The 20,276-nt window shown below is 48.6% G+C and overlaps 6 protein-coding genes; 1 reads left to right on the top strand and 5 right to left on the bottom strand.

The window, feature by feature from the left end:
* Positions 1-1,329: 1,329 nt before the first annotated feature.
* Positions 1,330-4,110, top strand: FFUJ_12277 (probable nitrate reductase; the record flags this gene model as incomplete). XM_023581864.1 has 2 exons in its annotated part: positions 1,330-3,145; positions 3,203-4,110. 2 exons carry the CDS (start codon positions 1,330-1,332, stop codon positions 4,108-4,110), a joined length of 2,724 nt encoding a protein of 907 aa, XP_023434488.1.
* A 327-nt stretch (positions 4,111-4,437) lies between these two features.
* On the bottom strand, positions 4,438-5,991 carry FFUJ_12276 (related to vacuolar Ca2+/H+ antiporter; the record flags this gene model as incomplete). XM_023581863.1 has 4 exons in its annotated part: positions 4,438-5,197; positions 5,253-5,459; positions 5,516-5,654; positions 5,712-5,991. 4 exons carry the CDS (start codon positions 5,989-5,991, stop codon positions 4,438-4,440), a joined length of 1,386 nt encoding a protein of 461 aa, XP_023434487.1.
* Positions 5,992-7,830: 1,839 nt separating this feature from the next.
* FFUJ_12275 (related to helicases) lies at positions 7,831-11,302 on the bottom strand (the record flags this gene model as incomplete). XM_023581862.1 has 2 exons in its annotated part: positions 7,831-9,749; positions 9,802-11,302. 2 exons carry the CDS (start codon positions 11,300-11,302, stop codon positions 7,831-7,833), a joined length of 3,420 nt encoding a protein of 1,139 aa, XP_023434486.1.
* A 656-nt stretch (positions 11,303-11,958) lies between these two features.
* Positions 11,959-13,524, bottom strand: FFUJ_12274 (uncharacterized protein; the record flags this gene model as incomplete). XM_023581860.1 has 4 exons in its annotated part: positions 11,959-12,030; positions 12,090-12,487; positions 12,618-13,116; positions 13,177-13,524. The coding sequence occupies 4 exons, from the start codon at positions 13,522-13,524 to the stop codon at positions 11,959-11,961; spliced, it is 1,317 nt and encodes a 438-aa protein (XP_023434485.1).
* A 1,110-nt stretch (positions 13,525-14,634) lies between these two features.
* Positions 14,635-15,672, bottom strand: FFUJ_12273 (related to Yip1 domain protein; the record flags this gene model as incomplete). XM_023581859.1 has 3 exons in its annotated part: positions 14,635-14,884; positions 14,938-15,508; positions 15,594-15,672. 3 exons carry the CDS (start codon positions 15,670-15,672, stop codon positions 14,635-14,637), a joined length of 900 nt encoding a protein of 299 aa, XP_023434484.1.
* A 653-nt stretch (positions 15,673-16,325) lies between these two features.
* Positions 16,326-18,430, bottom strand: FFUJ_14913 (uncharacterized protein; the record flags this gene model as incomplete). XM_023581858.1 has 3 exons in its annotated part: positions 16,326-17,980; positions 18,045-18,341; positions 18,403-18,430. 3 exons carry the CDS (start codon positions 18,428-18,430, stop codon positions 16,326-16,328), a joined length of 1,980 nt encoding a protein of 659 aa, XP_023435131.1.
* Positions 18,431-20,276: the final 1,846 nt, after the last annotated feature.

Here is a 20,276-nt window from a genome sequence, read left to right as displayed (position 1 = left end):
TACTAGGTAAGGTATAGGTAGCCTAAGCCTGGTACATAATGGAAGCTTTGATTTCTACCCCATGTAAGTCAGGATCAGTAGGTACATTTGAACGAGGACTCTAAGATACCTCTACTGAACTCACAATTAATTTCCAGTCACAAGATAGGCAGGTAGGTATTTAAGGTAACACAAGACTTTGAGGTTTGGGCAATTACCAAAGCTAACGCCGCACTAAAAGCGTACTCAGAGTTAGGATTCAGTCATCGCATCGCGATTTTATTGAGAGTTGCAGACTATAAGACATATGATTGGGAAACTAAATATTATTGTAGATTGATAATGAACCCTACCGGGTGGTGATCAGCTCTAGGTTAGGCTACTCGTCTATGTGTAAACAGCATATACCTAAGTATAAGTGCCGCGCTGTCGGGCTACTGTAGTCGTTACTGCCGGGTTTGTGTTGAACCAAGTACCGGAACAATGTTCTAGCGTCTGTCCTCCATGAAGGCCTTGATTCGATCTTGGAGCTTACACCCATATGAGATCGAGTACCAAACGTTATCGGCGTATCTGAAAATGGAAAACCATCCGAAACTCACAAATACATTATTTTGGTTCTTTAAGGTATCATAAGCCATTGATTCAGCAAACAATTCCAGCCTATGCAGAGTATAACATCATATCATTCAAGACAACTTAGACATCCATATCAGTTCCTGTTTTATCATAATCCTTCATCAACCTCAACTCTATCCATTGATAGTATGACCATGGTCAATTCTGGACGGAAAATGTGCCCACAGTCTTGAGATGTTTAGCATCTCCGGGCAGAAAACTTGATCACCTATAATCCACGAGACATTACCGACAAGCACCCATCTATGCGCTGCCTTGCTTCCCACTATCTTGATCCCCTTATCAGCCCAGTTGCAATGTGGGCCCTCGGTGATTCAGACATCTCCGGGGGCAATCAGCTAAGGAACAGACGTGATTCGCCCATCGCCTCTATCTCCTGATAACGCATACTCTTCAACCTCCGCGGGATCAGACCAGAGCCCAATGCATCCACTCAATCGTAACTTGCATCTCCTCGCGGGAAATAGAGAAACACGGTATCATGAACTAAGCCTCAGCAGACCCAAATGGAGAACCTCAGGGGGGTCCTAGACCAACGAAACGGACAAGCGGCAGTGCCATCACGTCAGATCACCCGCGATAAGACTTATTATACTGCACTTTCTGCTGCCTCTTAGACTAATCTTCAATTCAAACAATGCTATCAATACATACGGCTGTGTAACCATTCTTGAATCCTCTTCACAACTGGCACACATATCTTGATACACTATGGAGACTCCAACAACAACAATAACAACCCTCCTACATCAGGAAAAGATCCCTGAAAACTCTGAACCAATCTCAGCCCATACACATACCCATAGCCTTCCTCCTACTCCTCCAGGAACAGCAAAGCCATCTCGGATAGGTAGCTTCCACGATCTACAAGAACTCTCATCAATCGAATCCCCTCGTCTCGACCATATCAAGCCTTATCCTCTACCTCCAAAATGCTCTCCAAAGTCTGTCCTTAAGGAGGATCTCAAAACCCCGGACAACTTTGTTGAGAGAGATCCACGCCTCATTCGTCTAACTGGAGTCCACCCGTTCAACGTTGAGGCACCCCTGAGCGACTTATACGACGAAGGTTTCCTAACCAGCGAGAATCTTCACTATGTCCGTAACCACGGACACGTGCCTAGATGTGAAGACGATGATATCCTCGACTGGGAGTTCGAAATAGGTGGCCTTGTCGAAAACCCCATCAAGATGAACGTACGAGATCTCATCAACGACTACCAGCAATTGACTTATCCAGTAACATTCGTGTGTGCTGGAAACCGTCGCAAAGAGCAGAACATTGTTCGCAAGACCAAGGGTTTCTCTTGGGGAGCTGCCGGCCTGTCAACAGCTCTCTGGACCGGTGTTGCCATCGGAGATCTGCTTGCTGCAGCAAAGCCCCTGCGTGGAGCCCGGTATGTTTGCTTCGAGGGAGCAGACAAGTTACCCAATGGCTATTATGGTACCTCCATCAAGCTCAACTGGTGCATGGATCCTAACAGAGGTGTTATGGTGGCTCACAAGATGAACGGCAAGACCTTACATCCAGACCACGGCAAGCCTGTTCGTATCGTCATTCCTGGGCAAATAGGTGGTCGAAGCATTAAGTGGCTCAAGAAGATTACTGTCACACAAGAACCCAGCGACAACTGGTACCACATCTATGACAACCGAGTCCTACCCACCATGATCTCGCCGGAAGAGAGTGCAAACTTGCCCGAGGTCTGGAAGGATGAGAAGTATGCCATTTATGACCTAAGCACTAATAGTGCCATTTGCTACCCTGCCCATGAAGAGAAAGTCTCGCTCACGGGCGCTCCGGCAAGTTATAAGGTGCGAGGTTATGCCTACGGTGGTGGCGGAAGACGCATTACACGAGTCGAAGTTACCCTTGACAAAGGTAAATCTTGGAGACTTGCCAACATCCGATACCCAGAGGATGACTACCGCAACGCCCCTGAGGGTGATACCCTCTACGGGGGGCGTGTCGACATGTGGTGGCGTGAGACATCATTCTGCTGGTGCTTCTGGGATCTTGACATTCCTCTGGATGAGTTAAAGAGTGCAGATGATATAATGATGCGTGCTATGGACGAGGCTATGAACGTACAGCCTCGAGATATGTACTGGAGCGTACTGGGTATGATGAACAACCCATGGTTCCGAATCGTGATCCATCAGGAGGATGATGCACTTCGCTTCGAGCATCCCACCCACGCTACTCTAAAGATCAAGGGCTGGATGGAGCGAGTCAAGGAGGCCGGCGGTAATCTTACCAACGGCTACTGGGGCGAGAAGGCTCCTGGTGAAGTTCAAGAGGTGGTGGTAAAGGAGCCTGAGAAGCAGATCTGCATGACCAACCCTCAGATCAACCGAAAGATCACCATAGAAGAGCTCAAGGCGCACAGTGGTGAAGAAGAGCCTTGGTTCGTTGTCAAGGGCGAAGTGTACGATGGCACTCCTTACCTCTCTGGTCACCCCGGTGGTGCAGCATCAATCTTTGGTGCCGCTGGTCAAGATGCTACTGAAGAATTTATGGCCATTCGTAAGTCCCACCTAATCATACCAAGTCCATTCAAATGCCCACTAACATTTGCATCAGACAGCGAGAATGCAAAAGCCATGTTGCCCACATATCATATCGGCACCCTCGATGAAGAATCCCGTGCCATTCTCAGTGGCGATGCTACCAAGACGAGCGATGACGCAAACCGAGAAGTATTCCTCCAGTCCAAGACATGGAGCAAGGCTATTCTGGATAAAAAGACATCCATCTCACCGGATACAAAGATCTTCTCCTTCAAGCTCAACCACGAAGGCCAGAAGATCGGCCTCCCCACTGGCCAGCATCTTATGATGCGTCTCCGCGACCCTGCCACCCGTGAGGCAGTCATACGCTCATACACACCGTACTCCGACGGCTCAGATTGTGGTCGTCTAGATATTCTTATCAAGATCTACTATGACACTCCTCAGCGAAAGGGCGGTGTCATGACACAAGCGCTCGATGCCCTTCCTATTGGTCACTGGGTTGACTTCAAAGGGCCTACGGGCAAATTTGTCTACCAAGGCAATGGGCTCTGCACAATCAATGACAGAGAACGTCGTGTTCGCCGTTTCATCATGGTCTGTGGTGGTTCTGGAATTACTCCTATCCGCCAAGTACTCCGCGCCATCATGCATAATCCTAACGACACGACACCATGCCTAGTCTTCAACGGCAACCGGAGTGTTGACGATATTCTTTGCAAGGAAGAGCTCGACCAACTGGAGGCTGCCAACCCTGCAAGATGCCGAGTCGTCAATGCCCTCTCTAACCCTCCACCAAAATGGAATGGCCTCAAGGGTTTTGTGAACCAAGCCCTGGTTCCTGAAGAAATGACCCTACCCAAGGCAAGCGGCGAGGGTGACGAGTTGGTGCTTGTTTGTGGGCCTCCACCGATGGTTAAGGCTGTTGAGGCCTCATTTCTGGGCATGGGTTTCAAATCAGATGATTTTGTATTCTTCTAAAAAATCTTTGGGCGATGATCTGATGGTCAAAGTAGACTGCTTATGTATGTAACGATGTTTCCTCATAAGGAGACGTGAGGAAATTGGCGTTTAGAGGATATATAATTTTTTTATTGGGGGGGGGGATTCCTTGCCAGCTCCATAAAATCAGAGTTGAGGAACGTACATATGAACAAACAATATACTATACATGCTTCCACAACCAACTCTGTGCATCTTTGCCGACAGACTATCCTTGAGCAAAAACAAACTGGAAAGGGACTCCTGGACATAAAATCGTAATAGGTTAAATAAAACTGGTGCTATCAAACGAATCGGTGAGCTTTATCAATGTCCACCCTCAGAACTACTTTCAGCACCTCCCTCAGATCCATGGCCAGTTGGATTTGGATAGTAGTATGCCGCAACTGCGATTGCAACGTAGAGAATAATGAGCAGAAAGCCTTCCAGGTAGTTGCTCTTCTGATCTTGAAGGAATCTACCAACGGTTAGAATGGCGAGGATGAGCATGACGAGATCGAAAACTGCGAAGTTGAGATCAAGACCCTTGTTGAGTCCCCAGCTGACAACGACGGCAAGAGGAGCGTTAAAGAGAGCAGTTTGTAATGTAGCCCCGAGCACGTGGGACATTGCCAAATTGATTTGGTTATCCCAGGCCTCATCGATGGCAGTCAAGTGCTCCGCCAGCTTCTCAACAAGTGGAACAAGAATAAGACCCATGAATGCGTCACTGACATCACCCCGTCCGATAACATGTTCGATCTGCATGACGAGAATAACCGCCGTCCAGGCAACGAGACCCACGGCAATGACCAAAGCGATGATGCACTCAGTGAGGGTGAGCTTGGCCTTGGCTTGGTCCTTGTGCTTGTCCCGATCATTGTGCTCATCCTGTTCGAATACAGCAGCGTAAATACCATGGTGAGTTCGAGCCTGATAAAATACATATACAAGGTAGGCGATGATCAGAAGAACCGAGATGATGCGCGAGATTTGGAGTGTCTTGTGATCGAGGTTTGCGCCGGTAAGGGAATCGCCATTGCCAACACCGTACTCGAAGACAGTGGGAAGGGCAAGAACAACACCACTATGAATCAGTCAGTTATTGAAACCAGGGGAAAGGATGCGGAAAGTAAACTGACGCAGTAAGAAGGAGTCCGCTTCCGGCTTCGCTGATAGCCTCGTTGAATTCCTGTTCTTCTTTCAACATGCCACCAACGAAAAAGCAAGCACCGAGGCAGAGTAGCATGGTAGCAAGAATTGAACCCATGATGGCAGCCTTGATAACGAAAAACATATCCTTGGAAAGAAGAACCATGAAAAGTATAATTTCGACGATAGAACCAATGCTACAAATGAAAGAATTAGTTATTGATTCTCGGGCCCACATCCATGAGGAACATACGTGATCTCGAGAAGGACACCCAAGACATGAGGCAGCTTTCGTGAAAGCTCCTGACCAGCAAATCCGATCAAATTGGCACACGGGACCATGGCGATGTAGGCCAGCGCGAAAATGGTGATATGATTATCGGGCATAGCATCTGATACGCGTGAGTCAAGTCTACACAGGAGACGAGATGTTTGTCGGAAAGACTTACAGCGAACAGCAATGGCAGCAGGGACAAAAGGCCAGAGAAAGTTGCAAAGTAAACTAGCTCGACTGGTTGATCTGAACGAGATCTTGGAAAAGTGAATGGGATGGAAGCCCTTTCGGCCACTCTCGCCCGCAGGCTTGATATATCGAGACATTTTGCCGTTGCCGTGATGTCTTTTCTCCCCTCTCTTGTGTTCGCTATATGTATTTGGAACTGGGAGAGTACGGTCGTCGGATGAGACTTGTCGCATGTCGGGAGAGTTGTATGAGCGATGTCGAGGCATGTTGGCTGCCTTTTGTACTCCGTATCTCAGTTATGCTCACTTCACTTCAGTGCAGTACAGTTCAAGTACAGTTTTCCCAAATTTCCGAGAGAGAAGGGTCGAGACCAGGAACTAGGACCTGGGGGCTTGTGGGAGGGAGCCAGCTGCCAGACCGCCCAGGGTATACGGATTGGATAGGTAGTCTAGGTACGGATAGTGTGTGTTTACTTGCTGCGGTTGGAGTGGTTCTTAGTAGAAAAATAAAAGGGAGGAGAAAGAGGACCAAGCGCGTAACAAAAGAGGGAAGGGATGGATGGATGGATATAAATGGATGCGACAGAGACGAGGAAAGCACTGCTGTAACAAGGCACTCGCGTCCTAGTCGATCCTCTACCTATTCAATGGATGCATTGCTGTCCATAGCACAACATGTTTCACACCTCCCGTCTCGGCAGCTAACCCCCCCTTTTAGATCTCTCGATCCATTCACGGCTTCATCTAAATCTCCCAGTAATTGTACATAAAAAAGACTCCTTGACCCTCGTGAGCCAATGAGATAGCTCCAGCATGATGAGGATGCGGTCACCCACAATGCTTGTGCCCTGCCAAGTTTCGTCTCTAGCAGGCCAAGCCGGGCCCAACCGTTAATTTTCGGGGGGTGCATTGCTTGGCGGTGCCTTGGATCTCACCCTAGTCTAGCTACGTCACTGACGCTTTAGCCACTGTCCAGCGGGACAACATCATTGTACGTACAGAGCAGAGCTAACTAGCATTTCTCTTACCATTAAAAGCAGTCTTATCGCGCTCTCACTCGTTCTTCTATCCCTGGCTCTACTCGTCATACCAACAGTGGTGTCCTACGTAACTAACTAACTTACTAACTAGTGCCATTCAAATTATTCTTGTTTTTATCCTTATTTCACATCCTTCACACTTTACCCTTCCGAGGTCTAGACCCAAGCCATCTTACCCCATACAGGCCACTTAGCAACACCAAGTCACACCGCAGACGCTAGACTTAGAAAAGGCCTGTTCATCAGCCAGACAGGGGCATTTATTCTATGATCCCCTGTGCCGGTTTCCCGTCTACCGACACTCCCATTCAAACACCCATCTCTTGCGGCTTGACGCCTAGAAGGAGGCTTCATATCGAATTTGCAAGCCAGTATGCAAATCCTCTCTTGCTACAGTAGTTCCTGTGTAAGATTCTGATATCACAAATGCCAGAGCTGACAGCCTCGCTCTGTTTGTGCCGCTAACCCTGAACAATTTCTGGTATCGTTGGTGCACATCACCATATGTGAGCAGACAACGCAGTAGAGGAAAGAATCAAGACCCCCTATATGCTTATGATGATACTAGGACTGCTACCAGAGCCAGACGAGATAAATCGTGACTACCGGGGACGTGGCGTCAAGTATTCGACAACATTAGAAAGGGCGTCCCTCGGTTCGCCCAGCATTCGGTTGAGTTGCAGCCATTCTGGCAACCCCATAAGCCGAAGTATGTATTGCTACATAGTCGATATTATAGTTTGATGTATCTTGCCATGGAAGAGGGACATTCATCTTGGGCGAGAACAATCTTGGGATTCGAAAGCAGAAGTACGCCCTGAAGGATAAAAGGAAATTAAAAAAAAAAAAAAAAAAAAAAGGAAACTTAAAGAGTCGAGAAGAAGACGAAGTTTGAGCGTGGACCACACATAAGAGAGACTGGAGATCTAAATTCATTACTCGGAACAAAGGTAGCTATATACACTGGGGGGGGGATGCAAGTAAATCCTTTGCCAAGCCGGCTGTAATCAAAGCAGTCAAAAATAACAGTGATAGCAACACGTATCCTCAGGCCTCATGTTGTTATTTATCCGTTGTTATCGGTAATGCTGCGGTTCTCAAAGGCAGTCTCTTTGGCCCGGTATGGAACAGGTTCTGCCAGAACGACTGTCTCGGTACCTATGGGAATGTTTAACTCTGGACCCATCGGCAGTGACTCCATATCAATCTCGACGTTCAACAGAGTCTTGAGAATCACTTGACTACCAACTTTACTCATCACTTCGTTCGCTTGCTTGCACAACTCCGATGCCACACATTCAACACAACCTCGCTCACAGTGACAGTCTTCGACCCGCTTCAACGCATCCCGTAGTAGTTGATCGACATGGTCAAATGCTTTCGTGCTGATACCTGATCCTCCTGCACCACCTTTGGCATCGTAGAATGTTAACCGTGCTGGTCGCTTCCGCTGTGATTCTTGTTTTGCAAACTCTTTCACCGCCGTCTTGCACTCTGTTCGTACATCACCAGGCATGCTGATAACGAAGGCTGGCAGTAGACTCATAATGGCATGCTCTGCAGCGTGTATCGCGGCGGCAATGTGAAGACGTCTCTCTTGGAGAATTCTCATCGCCTTCTTAGGCACATCGAGCCACATTCCCTTGCTGAAACGTATGACTGGTGGATTGTCTACATGTACCGCATCCAACACTCGGTTCTTCTTGTCGACCTTGAAGAATCCAAACACGTTTTGCTGGATCTTGATTGTTCCATAGTAAGCATGCGATCGAGAACTCGAAATTTTTCTGATGGCCTCTGTCTCCGTGGGATCGATATCAGTATAATCACGCTGAACAGTTGTCCACTCAACCTTGACCCTTTCCACCCTGGCCATTCCTTTGTCAGGCTGGAAGTCTCGTACAAGGTAGGGATTACCCTGGTGAAGAAAAATGGCTCCATCATAAAGTGTAAAAGTTGCTCTTGAGGCCTCCAGCTCCTCCAGAACAACATTCCGGCCATTGGTGATGTCTATGATAGCAAAGTGGTCATCTTCTGTGTCTCGTATAGCAACATACTTTGCAGGGACAGGGCGAAATCGATCATGGCAATGATAAAAGCCCATGTCATCTTTGATTAGGCGTTCCATACAAATCTTCGGTAAGTCTTTGCCAAAGTATTTTGCATCATTTTTCGGGCGTATTGGCATTTCATATGCCGCGCATTGAATGTGTCCTTCACGCACAAGCATATTCTCCAGATCAACTTGCAACTCACAATTGGGCTTTGTGAATAGCTCGTCTGGATTCTGCATGTAGTGCTGGTCTGTGGCAAACCCGTCACCAACCAGTATCGAAAGTGAATCCTTGTTGCGACGGCCAGCACGGCCACTTTGTTGTCGCAGGTTGGCAATCGTATAAGGGAATCCCCACGTCATGACACAATCAAGGGAGCCTATGTCAATGCCGAGCTCTAACGCAGTGGTTGCAACAATTCCAAGCAGTTGACCTTGAAACATTTCAGTCTCGATCCTGCGGCGATCTTGTGCTGTATAGCCGCCACGATATCCCATCACCAGATTGGTACATTCTGGCCGCCCCAGGTTCTCGAGCTCCTGCTTGATGGTGCTCACGAGCAGCTCACATTGCGCCCGAACTCTGCAAAATGCAATGATCCTCACACCTCTTAGCATCAGGGCACAAAACAGTCGCGCGCATTCAAACTTGGTGCTGCCGCGGCCAGATGCAGGATCGCCAGGGTCTTTATATGGAGTGTTCCAGCACAAAAACTCCTTCCGTCCTGATGGAGATCCATCGTAATCTATCAGCTGGACGTGTTCTATGCCGAATATTGTTTTGAAGTGTTGCTCTGGATTCGCAACTGTAGCAGAACACGATATAAATTTGACACGCCGGTTTCCCACGGCGGCACATATTCGCCTCAATCTTCGCATGATGAAGGACATGTGAGACCCCATTTGACCATTATAATAGTGCAACTCATCCACTGTTGACGATTAATACGCATATATAAAGGGTCAATCAAAGGAAGCGCTTACCAACGACATATTTCAAGTTCTTCAGGTAAGATCTCCATCGTTCTTCTTGGGGTAATATGGTAATGTGAAGCATGTCTGGATTAGTAAAAATTATTCTTGCTTGCTCCCGAATCTCATTGCGCTCAATCATTGGAGTATCCCCATCGAATGTCTGTACCATAGTCTCTTCAAGACCAGGCATATAACTCATCATCTCTTTCAAGCTCCTCTTCTGGTCCTGTGCTAAGGCTTTTGTGGGGAAGATGTACACTGCTCTGGAGTTGTAATCCTCTTCGAGGGCACGAATGACCGGGAGTTGGTAGATCAAACTCTTGCCAGAGCTTGTCGATGTTGATACTACAACGTGTTTGCCATCGTGGAGACTGTTGAGGGCCTCTGACTGATGCGCATAGAACTGTGTGATTCCCTTGGCGTTATATAGAGCGTTCACCAAATCCTGGCTCAAAAGAAAGTTGAGGTCCCCATAAACAGCCTCCTGCTTCTCAAATACTCGATGCCCATCAGGGACAATCTGTCCAGTATACCAGGGGCTCTCCTTGAGCTCCTGTACGATTTCTGGCACGGTCTTTCGTTCCTTTGGTATGCTCTCTGGTATCGAATCGGCTGCCTTGTCCGGGGCAAACTCTTCTTGGGCAGAAGGGGCCGGGATGTATGCCCGTGTTTGTTCTTTGAGAACTTCAAGTGGATCAATCCCATCTTCGGAGCATTCATTGAGGAAGGCATTAATAGCATTAGTGAATCTTTGGTTACGCCTCTCGATCAGATTGGTCATCTGTTTCTGGCTAAAAACAGGCATTCTCAGCTGCTCGTCTCTCAATTTTCGGTTTGGCTTCGTTGGCTCGCCAGACTTGCCTGGGACTTGTCTCTTCAGATCGCCATCGATGAATTCGAGAAAAAGGACTTCTCGTCCTGCAGGTTCAAGATCCCGATCATGTTGTTTGTCAAGGCCATCCATGCCAGTGTACCCGCCCACTGACGCATCATGCGCAGGAGCCTGAGACCTGAATGATTTGCCAGTTCGGAAGACGTCGTCCCTTTCAGTGCCTTTGACATCAAGTTGTAGCATGTTCTCGTCGACATATGCAAAGAAAAGACCCTCAGGGCGAATCGCTACCATGGAAGCAATCTCATCGACCAGTAGTTCCCGCTTGATATGGGCTTCAACGGCAGATTTTATAGTGTCAAATGTCGTGGCGAGATGTTTTCGTGTGGTGCAAAAGGTGTAGACAAGATTGAGAGCTCGATGCGTTCGTTCAACCTTCTTAAACTCTTCTGGCCATTCCACAGAACAGGGTACGGCCAAACTGCTGGCTTCTTTGTGAAGGGTCGGCCGTGCTTTCCTCCCCTTTCCTCCCCTTCTAGATTTCGAGTTGCTCGGCTGACTTGAAGTCGGACTCTCGGCTGTTGAGTCCTCGCCACCATCACGCTTGCGTTTTGCTCCTGGCAGTGAATATTCTGTGCTAGGACCAACTCGGCCTGATATTTCCTTGCGTTTTGTCATGTCATTAATGGGAACTGAAAGAATGTGCGAGGCGAGGCTGGGCTCATGATAAAATCAAAGCCGTTTCAATACGTGCAAGTGCGACGTCATGCACGGTTCGAGTCACGAAATTGATGCCAAATCACGTGCATTGATTACAACATCACCGACAGCAAATGTGATGAGACATACAAAGCCTACCTACCTTAGCAGAAATGCAGATGTTATTGTATCAATCGAAGCGTGTTTATTTGTACGAATATGACTTCATGGCCAGCACATAGCTGTAACTCAATCTCCATCTACCCTGTCCAGTGTCCAGTGTCCTGTGTCCAGGACTTACACTAATGGCTTCCCAATACCATTGTTAAAGACACAGCAATGCTCCCCAAATGATGGCTCTTTATACACAATTCTATCCATGGTTCCGTACAAAAGCCAGAAAGCGATCAGGCTCTCACGGTGCATCGTATCAGCATGTGTGCTCCAAGCTGGGCACGACTTTCTGACCTTCTAATCATCTGCCCTGCTTGCCACTTGCATAAACGGCAACTGGCTGGACTAGCTCCCCTCATGTATCAATGCAAATCCTCGTTTGCGATTCTATCAGGGCTCGAGGCAGGGCATCACCTCTTTATGGGGGTTTAACAGCTTTGCAAGAGCTTTCCAAACAGTGACTAACTGTTCTGGAGTTCTTTTTGAATGATTCCAATCTCATTCATGAAAAGCTTTGCGTTGGCAGCTGACATCTACGTGACATTTGTCAGTTCCAAGTAGCGTATAGGAAATCCAAGGCATTGCGACTTACTCTCATTGTGATGCTCACGGGTTTGGACTGTTCACCCTCGAAAGCAGTGAAGAGGATGCCAACAGACTTCAATGAAGCCTTTTCTTGGAATTTCATGGCGGCGACAAGCGCTGTGTTCAAAATGACTCGATGTGTTTGATCTTGGCGCATGATGAGACGGGCAACCTTGTGGCCTTGGGATTCTCCTGCAGCCTCCTCGTCCACTTCTAAAGCGGAAGCATCAAATGATCCGGGGATAACAGCGCCATTTTCGTCGTACTCAACACAGGCCTGAGGCACATTAATTTTAAGCATGCCCGCACCTCGTTCTTTCCAGCCGGCCTCTTTGTCGTGGTAAAACATCTTGGCTCTTACAGAGACAACCGTTGCCTCGCCGGCTTCGCCATCGTTGACCTCGACTGGTAACTGTTAGAACTAAATTGACAAAGAGATAGATATGAAACTCGCTTTTCTGCAACTTAGGCTTCTTTTTCTCGTCGGATTCCTTCTCTGGCGAAACAGCACGTTCGGCTTCAGGGGGCTGCTCACTCTCCTCTCTTTCTTCTTCCTCTTCGCCACCGTCCTCGGATTCACTATCCGGGGCTCCAAATGGCTTTGCAGGTTTCTCGCTCTTGAGGGGCTCCGCACCAGGCGCAGCGAAGCTCGAGAGAGGTTTGGTACCCCCTAGAGCAGACCCAAAAGTGCTTCCCCCAAAGGGGCTTCCATTGCTTCCAGTTGATAACCCTGCAAAAGGCGACGCTCCTCCTGAGCTTCCAAAGGTCAGCTTAGGTGGCGCGGCAGGCTGTGCTGTTGTAGATGAGGGCTTAGAAGCAAATGAGGTAAGCGAGGGCTTTCCAGCAGCGAGTGACCCGAACGCACTTCCGCTCTGAGAGGCACCAAGAGAAGCAAAGGGCGAAGTCCCGGACGACAGCTTGCCAAAGCCAGACGCCGCGAAAGCGCTAGCCGATGTTTGCCCTTGGGACTGTTTTGTCGCTGATTTGCCGGCTTCGGTGTCTTTGGTCACCTCGCTGGAAGCAATCGTTGATGGCTGCAGAGAAAAGGTTAGTCCAGCCCCTACACTTGGCAAGTAAAACTGCGGTTAGCATACCAAATCTGCATCTTCGTCGCGATGTCGCTTCTTCTCGGGCTCGGTTCGTAGAGCTCTATCCTTGGCCGAGTCCGATGATGCCACACTGTTCGAATCGTTTTCTTCAGCATCTTTGCTTCCTTCTAGTTGGTCATGCGCGCGCTTCTTCTTAGGGGAGGCGATTTGCTCCTTCAAGTCATTATCGGGCGCATCCGATGTGTTGGCAGCATCTTCTGGACCAGACGTTGGAGGGTCAGAGATAGAGGATTGCTTTAGTTCACGACGAGTAGCGCGAGTCTCTGCGTCTTCCTTGGTCTCGACGTTGAGAGGTTCGTTCTTGGGACTGGCATCGGGAGCGTCGTCGGCCATGGCGTCCAAAGGCTTGGTGTGATGACGGAAGATCAACGACAAGAGGATTGGGTTTGATAAGGGGAAGATGCTGAACTTGAGTTTATAGCGGAGGATATAGAGCAAGACATGTAAGGTCCGAGAATCACGGGTGATGTATGAGCAAAAACATGCGCTGGACTTGGAATCAGGCTGGGCGCAGGTTGTCTGAGTTGGGTCACTCTTGGATGTTGGAATCGAAGGTTGTGTTGAGCGCTGCGTGGAACCAATCAAACACATGCAGAATCGCCAATGTCAAAATAACCAGAGCTAACCAGGTACCTAGACAACTCAGCCTAGGTACTGTAGCTAAGGTATTCACCGCCCGCCTAGCGCTAATATCCACGCCAGCAGGAGGGGTAACAATGGAGGATCGAGATTGGACGTCATTTTCACGATTAAACAAAGACAAAATGATCACAGACAGTTGGGGAAAATGTGAAACGCCCCGAAATACTATATATAAATTGGCTTTGTACTGAAATTTGATCCTTAACCATGACTTTGTTCCACCTTAAAACAAAAACATTGCCTACTTAGGTACCTTGCCTTGACCGATCTTGAATGGACCAAAGCCCGCCAGTTCATATCTGATGTGCAGACCTAGTGCTTCTACTCCGGGAGCAGGGGTTGTAGCATTGCTTGAGGTTCAGTTGTCACACAACAAACAAGTTCGAACTACTAATAGTATCATTGATGAATGTGTGGCCATCTCATTATCAGCCTTTCATATGCCTAGAAATCTCAGTATCTAGGATAGGATAAGATAGGACCCAATAGCTCGGTACCGTATCTGCGCGTTAATCGCTCCAGGATCTGTTCCGTTTCGGGAAAACAAACAAACAAACTGCCATATTCGACAAAGCATACCATGATAAAAGTGATACATGTTTGCAAAGAACAGTTTAAGAACCCTAGGAATCAGTCCATGACTCCACTCCATCACCGAAACACTAAACATCGCAGTCCTAGTCAGGTTTCGGTTCGTTTCAAGTAAGAATACATCAGTCTAAATCAACCATTCTAACCACTCCGTCTTTTCAAATCGCAGCAACTTCATACCGAGTCACGTTTCCTGATAACGAGCCCGTCTTAGCTGATAAAGCACAGACAGCCAAGACCGAGATAAAAGACAAGTAGAGGGTACACTGCAATGGCAACTCGGTTCTTGACAACTCCGCTGCCACCTAAAATGCTGACACCAGCAGCCAGAGACCAACTGATGAGGACGATATAGATGGGGATGCGAGCGATCCAGTGAAGGCCGAGGGCAGACATCATAGCAGCAAGAACCAGGGGGAAAAGCGTGTATCCGATGATGCAGACGCTCTGAGCGAAGGAGCTTTGAGCAAGTTAGCGAATTTCACATGAGCAAGCCCAGACAGCGAAACATACATGTTACCACCCAACAGTTTGATCTGTAGCGTCACGACAGCCTCACCGAGCCAAATCATAGCAAAGACGCCACTGAATACAGCATCACGCTGTTCAGATCGAGCGGTGATGCTGAGGAGAACACTTAGAAGAAGACAGAAGATCAGAGGGCCCCAAAGATCCCAGTCGCGAAGACCAGGAGTCATGTTGCTCTGGAGCAGAGCCTCAGCATCAACCATACGGCTCGCCAGTCCAGTGAGTTCTTCCCTTGTCCCTGAAAGACCAGCGCCACGGATGCTGGAATAAGCGCCGCGCAGACCTCCCTCGTTATCGAACATAGTACCACCCAGGAGATAGCGCGGGTAGAGCACTTCTCTGAGCTTTGCCCAGACAGCGAGCAGGTCGCGACGCAACGTATCCCATACGGACTCGTCAATTGTATTTTGAGGAGCTCTTCGGTCTTCTCCGGGGATTCGTGAGGTCAGATAACCTTCGTTCAACGGTCGCGATGATGAGCTGGAGCCAATGTTGCCTGTCAAGGGCTGACGGGTGTTGTTGGTCGCAAGAGGGTCGTCAAAGTCGTTGAGATCGGCTGGATCTAGGTCAGTTTCCACGGAGTAGAGAATAGAGCTCTGTATGTTCCAGCAACAATAAGGGCCCAGTGTGCGATCTCTTACCATCATCAGGGTCGATCAGGTCGTCCTCATCCTCCAAAGGTGGGTTGGCATAGTGCCCTCGAGCGTTGGAAGCTGACATGATATGTAGAGTATCGTGTCGCTCGGTATGAAAAATCGGTTTTGTAATTAGTTTTGTGGTGTTCTTTCCGGCGTCACAGAGAAGTCGTGTGAAAGCTGATGAATATGAAGCTGACGTACGTATTTCTATGTAGGTAATAACGGCGAAACTTCCACGGTCGCCTCTCCAGAAACGGGCCCCTTGATGCAAGGTGGCCCAAGCTTCCCTTTCACTGCAGCCAATCACAGCGCCGTCCAGGTCAGGTACGGGCAGGGGAGCCTCTAGGTAAAGAGCATCCGTTGAATGACAGATAATTCTGATTCAAACACACATTTGCTATACGAGAAATGGAATCTCTTCTTTGAAGCGCGAAGAAATAAAAATATATTAACCACCTTCCAGGCTTTTACTAATTCATATTGTCTGACGATTCTAACGGCATCATCTCATTTCTCGTCACTAGCGTACAACATCAGTACGACTCAGAGCTTCTTCGTGATTGAGAAACAAGCCTACAGCCACTGGGCTCTTTTGAGTTACTGGCTAATAAGTCAAAGCTCATTGACAAACACACTATTCAATCCTTCCCCTCTCCTTGCATTTGTTCAATATTTCATGATCAATGATGTACGTCTCCATAATACTTTCCAATAGACCCCACCTCGAACGGCATATTAATGCCATCCGTTTGGAGGATTATGGGAATGATCCTCGGCTGACGTGGTGGGAATTTGAGGGTTTCCAAGCCAATGCTGCCCATCGCTCAACTGGCTTGTTTGTTGGTTCACTGAAGAAGCCGAAATATTGGAAGGATCTTGATGGTGTTGACGGCTGTTCTGGGCAAATGCCTCTTGGTTGTGCTGATGAGCTGATGGTTGTGAATACCATGGATTACCATGGCCATTGGCCGCACGGTTCTGATATCCCAAACCAGTCGTACTGTAGTCTGCTGTTCCCTCCATTGAAAACTCAGTTGACACCGAGTCCTGATTATGGAACGATGGCTGCTGTCGTCGGGCCTCTTGAGCCCATCGCTGAGCAGCCTGGTTGTAAGGCCCTTCGTAAGAGGCGTCTACCGCTTCAGGGTCCCATATGGGGAGACCGTCGGGAGGTTGAGCCTCTCCTGACGGTTGGCCATGACCATAAGATGCTATGTTTCCGTTGATACCCACAAGGGCCCAAGCAAATACGGCAACATCTCTAATAGATTGCATGAGCTGATCCATAGGGGGGCCACCAGCAGCTTGAATACCGCTTCGCGGTGGCATACGGTGCGGTGCATACGGAGCTTGGAAGTTGAGAACAGCTTCGTGAGGATAGCGGGGATATACAGGTTGTTGCGCCCAAGGAGCAGCGAAAACACCGTGGTCGAAGGTGGAAGGAATTTGGGGAGGCTCAACACTGGGAATCTGGGGTCTTGCTCGGCGGAGGATGACGACAAGACCATCAGAGGTACATGAGACGACCGCTTCCAACTCGACAGAAGGTGCCAGGTGTCGTGCTGGGCGAGTGCGGGATCTGCGTGCCTGGGACACGTTATCCTCAAGTGGTGGCGGCGACTGTGGTGTAAGAGGAGTCTGGTAACGAGTTGCTCGTGAGCTAGAGCCCAGAGCATTGGAACTCGTAGTGCGGGATTCACCTGATGTTTCGTTGGAAGTAATGCCATCCTGCATATCCACATCAGGTTCTACCTTGATGGAAGGACCTGCCGAACCCCGGTGGGAGTTGGAGTTGGAATCGAGGTCCATGGCACCATCCAACTTAACACCACCTCCCTCAGAATCGCTGGAGCGGCGGCTCTCAGCACGTCGTTGCTGATTCGGAGCCATCGAGCCGCTTCCAGATCCATTCTGGTCTAGGGACGGATTGTTGGTGGTGCCGGTTCTAAAGTGACGGGGCCCCTCGCTTTCATTTCGTCCACCAACACCATCAATTGTCGACTCCTCATCAACATCGCTGCCTTCTTCCTCGAAGTCTTCGGGTCGTCGCGGATCGCGAGACCAGAATCGCAAGTAAGCAATGGAATCGTTGGCTTTCGCACTCTCAATGCACTTGAGTGCATCATCCAGGCAGGTCTCTCGAATACATTCGTAGAAGCTTTTATGTTGAACTTGATCGGCAGGAACGCCGAGGATGGAGGCGACAGCATCGGTTGCAAACATAATAGTCAATGTCCTAGTAAACCGATTAAGGATAAGAGCAGCTCGGGGTTCACGCTCCACAGGTGGCAACCTGAACTTGGGGGACAGGTGTTGCAACATGTGATATCGTGGGTCTCGAGGAGAGCGTGAGAAGAGACGCCGGACTTGTGGTGCGTCCAGGGCACGTCCTGAGTTCTGTTAATATATGGAAAAGGGTATATCAAGGGGGCAAGGTAACTGCGGTGAACATACTCTCACTCTTGGCGTCACGCCTGTAGATACTTATACAAGCAAAAAGAATATCGTGGACGATTGAGAAGCAACATTCACTGCTTACCCAACGACCATCATGAGAGCGAAGACGTGCATAGTGCAAAACGGCAGCCTTGTCCAGCAAGACGCCACGACTATGCACGGATCGCGCATACGGGATTTCATCCGGATGAAAGAACTCAAAAGCAGACTTATTGATGACGTCCTGTGGAGAGTATCCAAGAATTTCAAAGATGGAATCAGACGCGTAAAGGATATTAGCGTCCGGGTGTAAATCTGGGCGAGAACGGGTTAGTGAAGGTCTGAGAGAGAAGACGCAGGGACAGAGATAGCTCACTATGTATAGTCAAGAAAGTATGCTCCATGAAGATGACGGCGCAAGAGCAGCGAGCTCCGCAACGAATTGGCCTGATAGTAGAGTTCTAATTGAAAGCGAGAGATTGCAGTGTGCAGGCCAGGCGTGTCCAGTGAATGTTGGCTAATACCAATCAATGGTCACTGGAGAGACGAGTATTGGATGATTGTTCGAGATCAGAGTTTAAGCGAGTGCACGAAGGGACTCGACAGCGTATAAATCAGAGTCGAAGAACAGGAGAAGTGATGTAAGTGGGTTGGAGGTCTCCCACCATCGATAAGTCTAACTCGCTAACTTGAGATAGTGTCTTTTGGCGTCAACTGCCAGAGTGGATCTAGTTGATAGTAGGTGTGAGACTTTGCGATCTAGAGGCGGGTAGTGGAAGATAACTTGGATGACAGAGCACGGACGTGGTAATCAAATCCGAGGCCCTAATGATATGGGTTTTAGGGACTAGATAGGGACTAGAATAGAAGTACAGTGTTTGGGAGTTGTTCAAGATGAGGCAATTGTTGATCTGGTGATACAGATCACGAATCTCTTGAGGGAGAAACTGAGATTGACGATAATGGACAATCGGAGAGTATTTTGGACAAGTAGTAAATAGATAGATGCTCGGGTACTGAAATACCTGCCAGTTGTAGAGTTCTCTCTATGGTGCCTAAGAGCACTGAGGAGAATGAAGAATGGGAATAAATTGAATTGTTGCGACTGAAATAGACAAGTGCGGACAGCGAAGAAATATATATAAAGCGACCAAGAGATGGCTGTCAACTGTGAACCAGGGGTGTGCACGAATCCAGTCTGGCATGGCCCCGGAGCAACGCGCATCCGGGAATGGGGAACTCAACAGTGTTGTCTGTATGTATCTGTATGTGAGGCTCGACAAAAACAGGGAGTGAAGGGTGAAAAATGAAAAATGAGATTCTCCCCTGGGCTTAACCGGGGGCTTGAAGAGGTAAGGTTGGTTGGTTGGTTGGTTGGTTGGCTGGTTGGTTTGCGATGGATGTTTGCCATTTAATTAGAAGAGGCTGTCCACACTCGGCGTCACAGCTGAAAGATTTGTTAGTTTAGTGCTCGACTATTCTTCGAGTCCAGTCCTGGTCTTTTGGCTTGATTTTGAACTGCTCCTGAAGTCCCCGGATCGCAAATGATATCGTCAACGATATACTTGAGAGACAATGTTGTTGTCGAAAAAGAATCGTCATCCTCAAGTACCTCGTCAAGGAGGCTTATGCATCTGAGACAAGGTTGTTTGCAAGGTATATTCCAACCCCATAACACAAAGGCTCAAGGCTAGGAGGAACACGAAATGCCACTTGCAGCGATGGTGAAGAAACCCCGAAGTTCGTCGGATGCACCGTTGACGGGCGGCGGATTTAGTTACCGTTTGTATGTAGGTACAGTACCGTCCTGTACCTCGACTACTAAGGTACTACCTAGTACCTACTATACCTAGGGAGACTCGACTCGACTCGAAATGAGGCTGCATTTCTGGAGGGTGGCCACGATGTGTTACTGGGTTACGTATTTTCTGTGGTCTTGGTATTAGGGAAAAAGCAAAGAAGCTCAACGCCATCCTTGACACTCAGTGGTGGGCGAGTTTCGAGAATAGAGACAACAAGAGTCTCTGTCTCTGCTGCAGGTTTATCCGGTTGGGGAACCCAATGAATGAATGGAGAAAACAATTGGGACAGCCAACCAAGCCACCAACCCTTGAAAAGCTGAAAGGAAATGGCTTGCAGTCCTCATTGTTCTCATGACTCGAACCGCGCAAACTTTTTGCTAGGTTCGTCTATTCTCGGTACATGTTCTTTCTTTACCTTGGTGCTGTGGCTTTCTTTTTTGATGGCGGG

The sequence above is a fragment of the Fusarium fujikuroi genome, chromosome FFUJ_chr08, assembly GCF_900079805.1.
Source record: "Fusarium fujikuroi IMI 58289 draft genome, chromosome FFUJ_chr08".
NCBI lineage: Eukaryota > Fungi > Ascomycota > Sordariomycetes > Hypocreales > Nectriaceae > Fusarium > Fusarium fujikuroi.
Note: the sequence above shows the minus strand (reverse complement) of the source record. Positions and strands in the feature narration are given on the sequence as shown.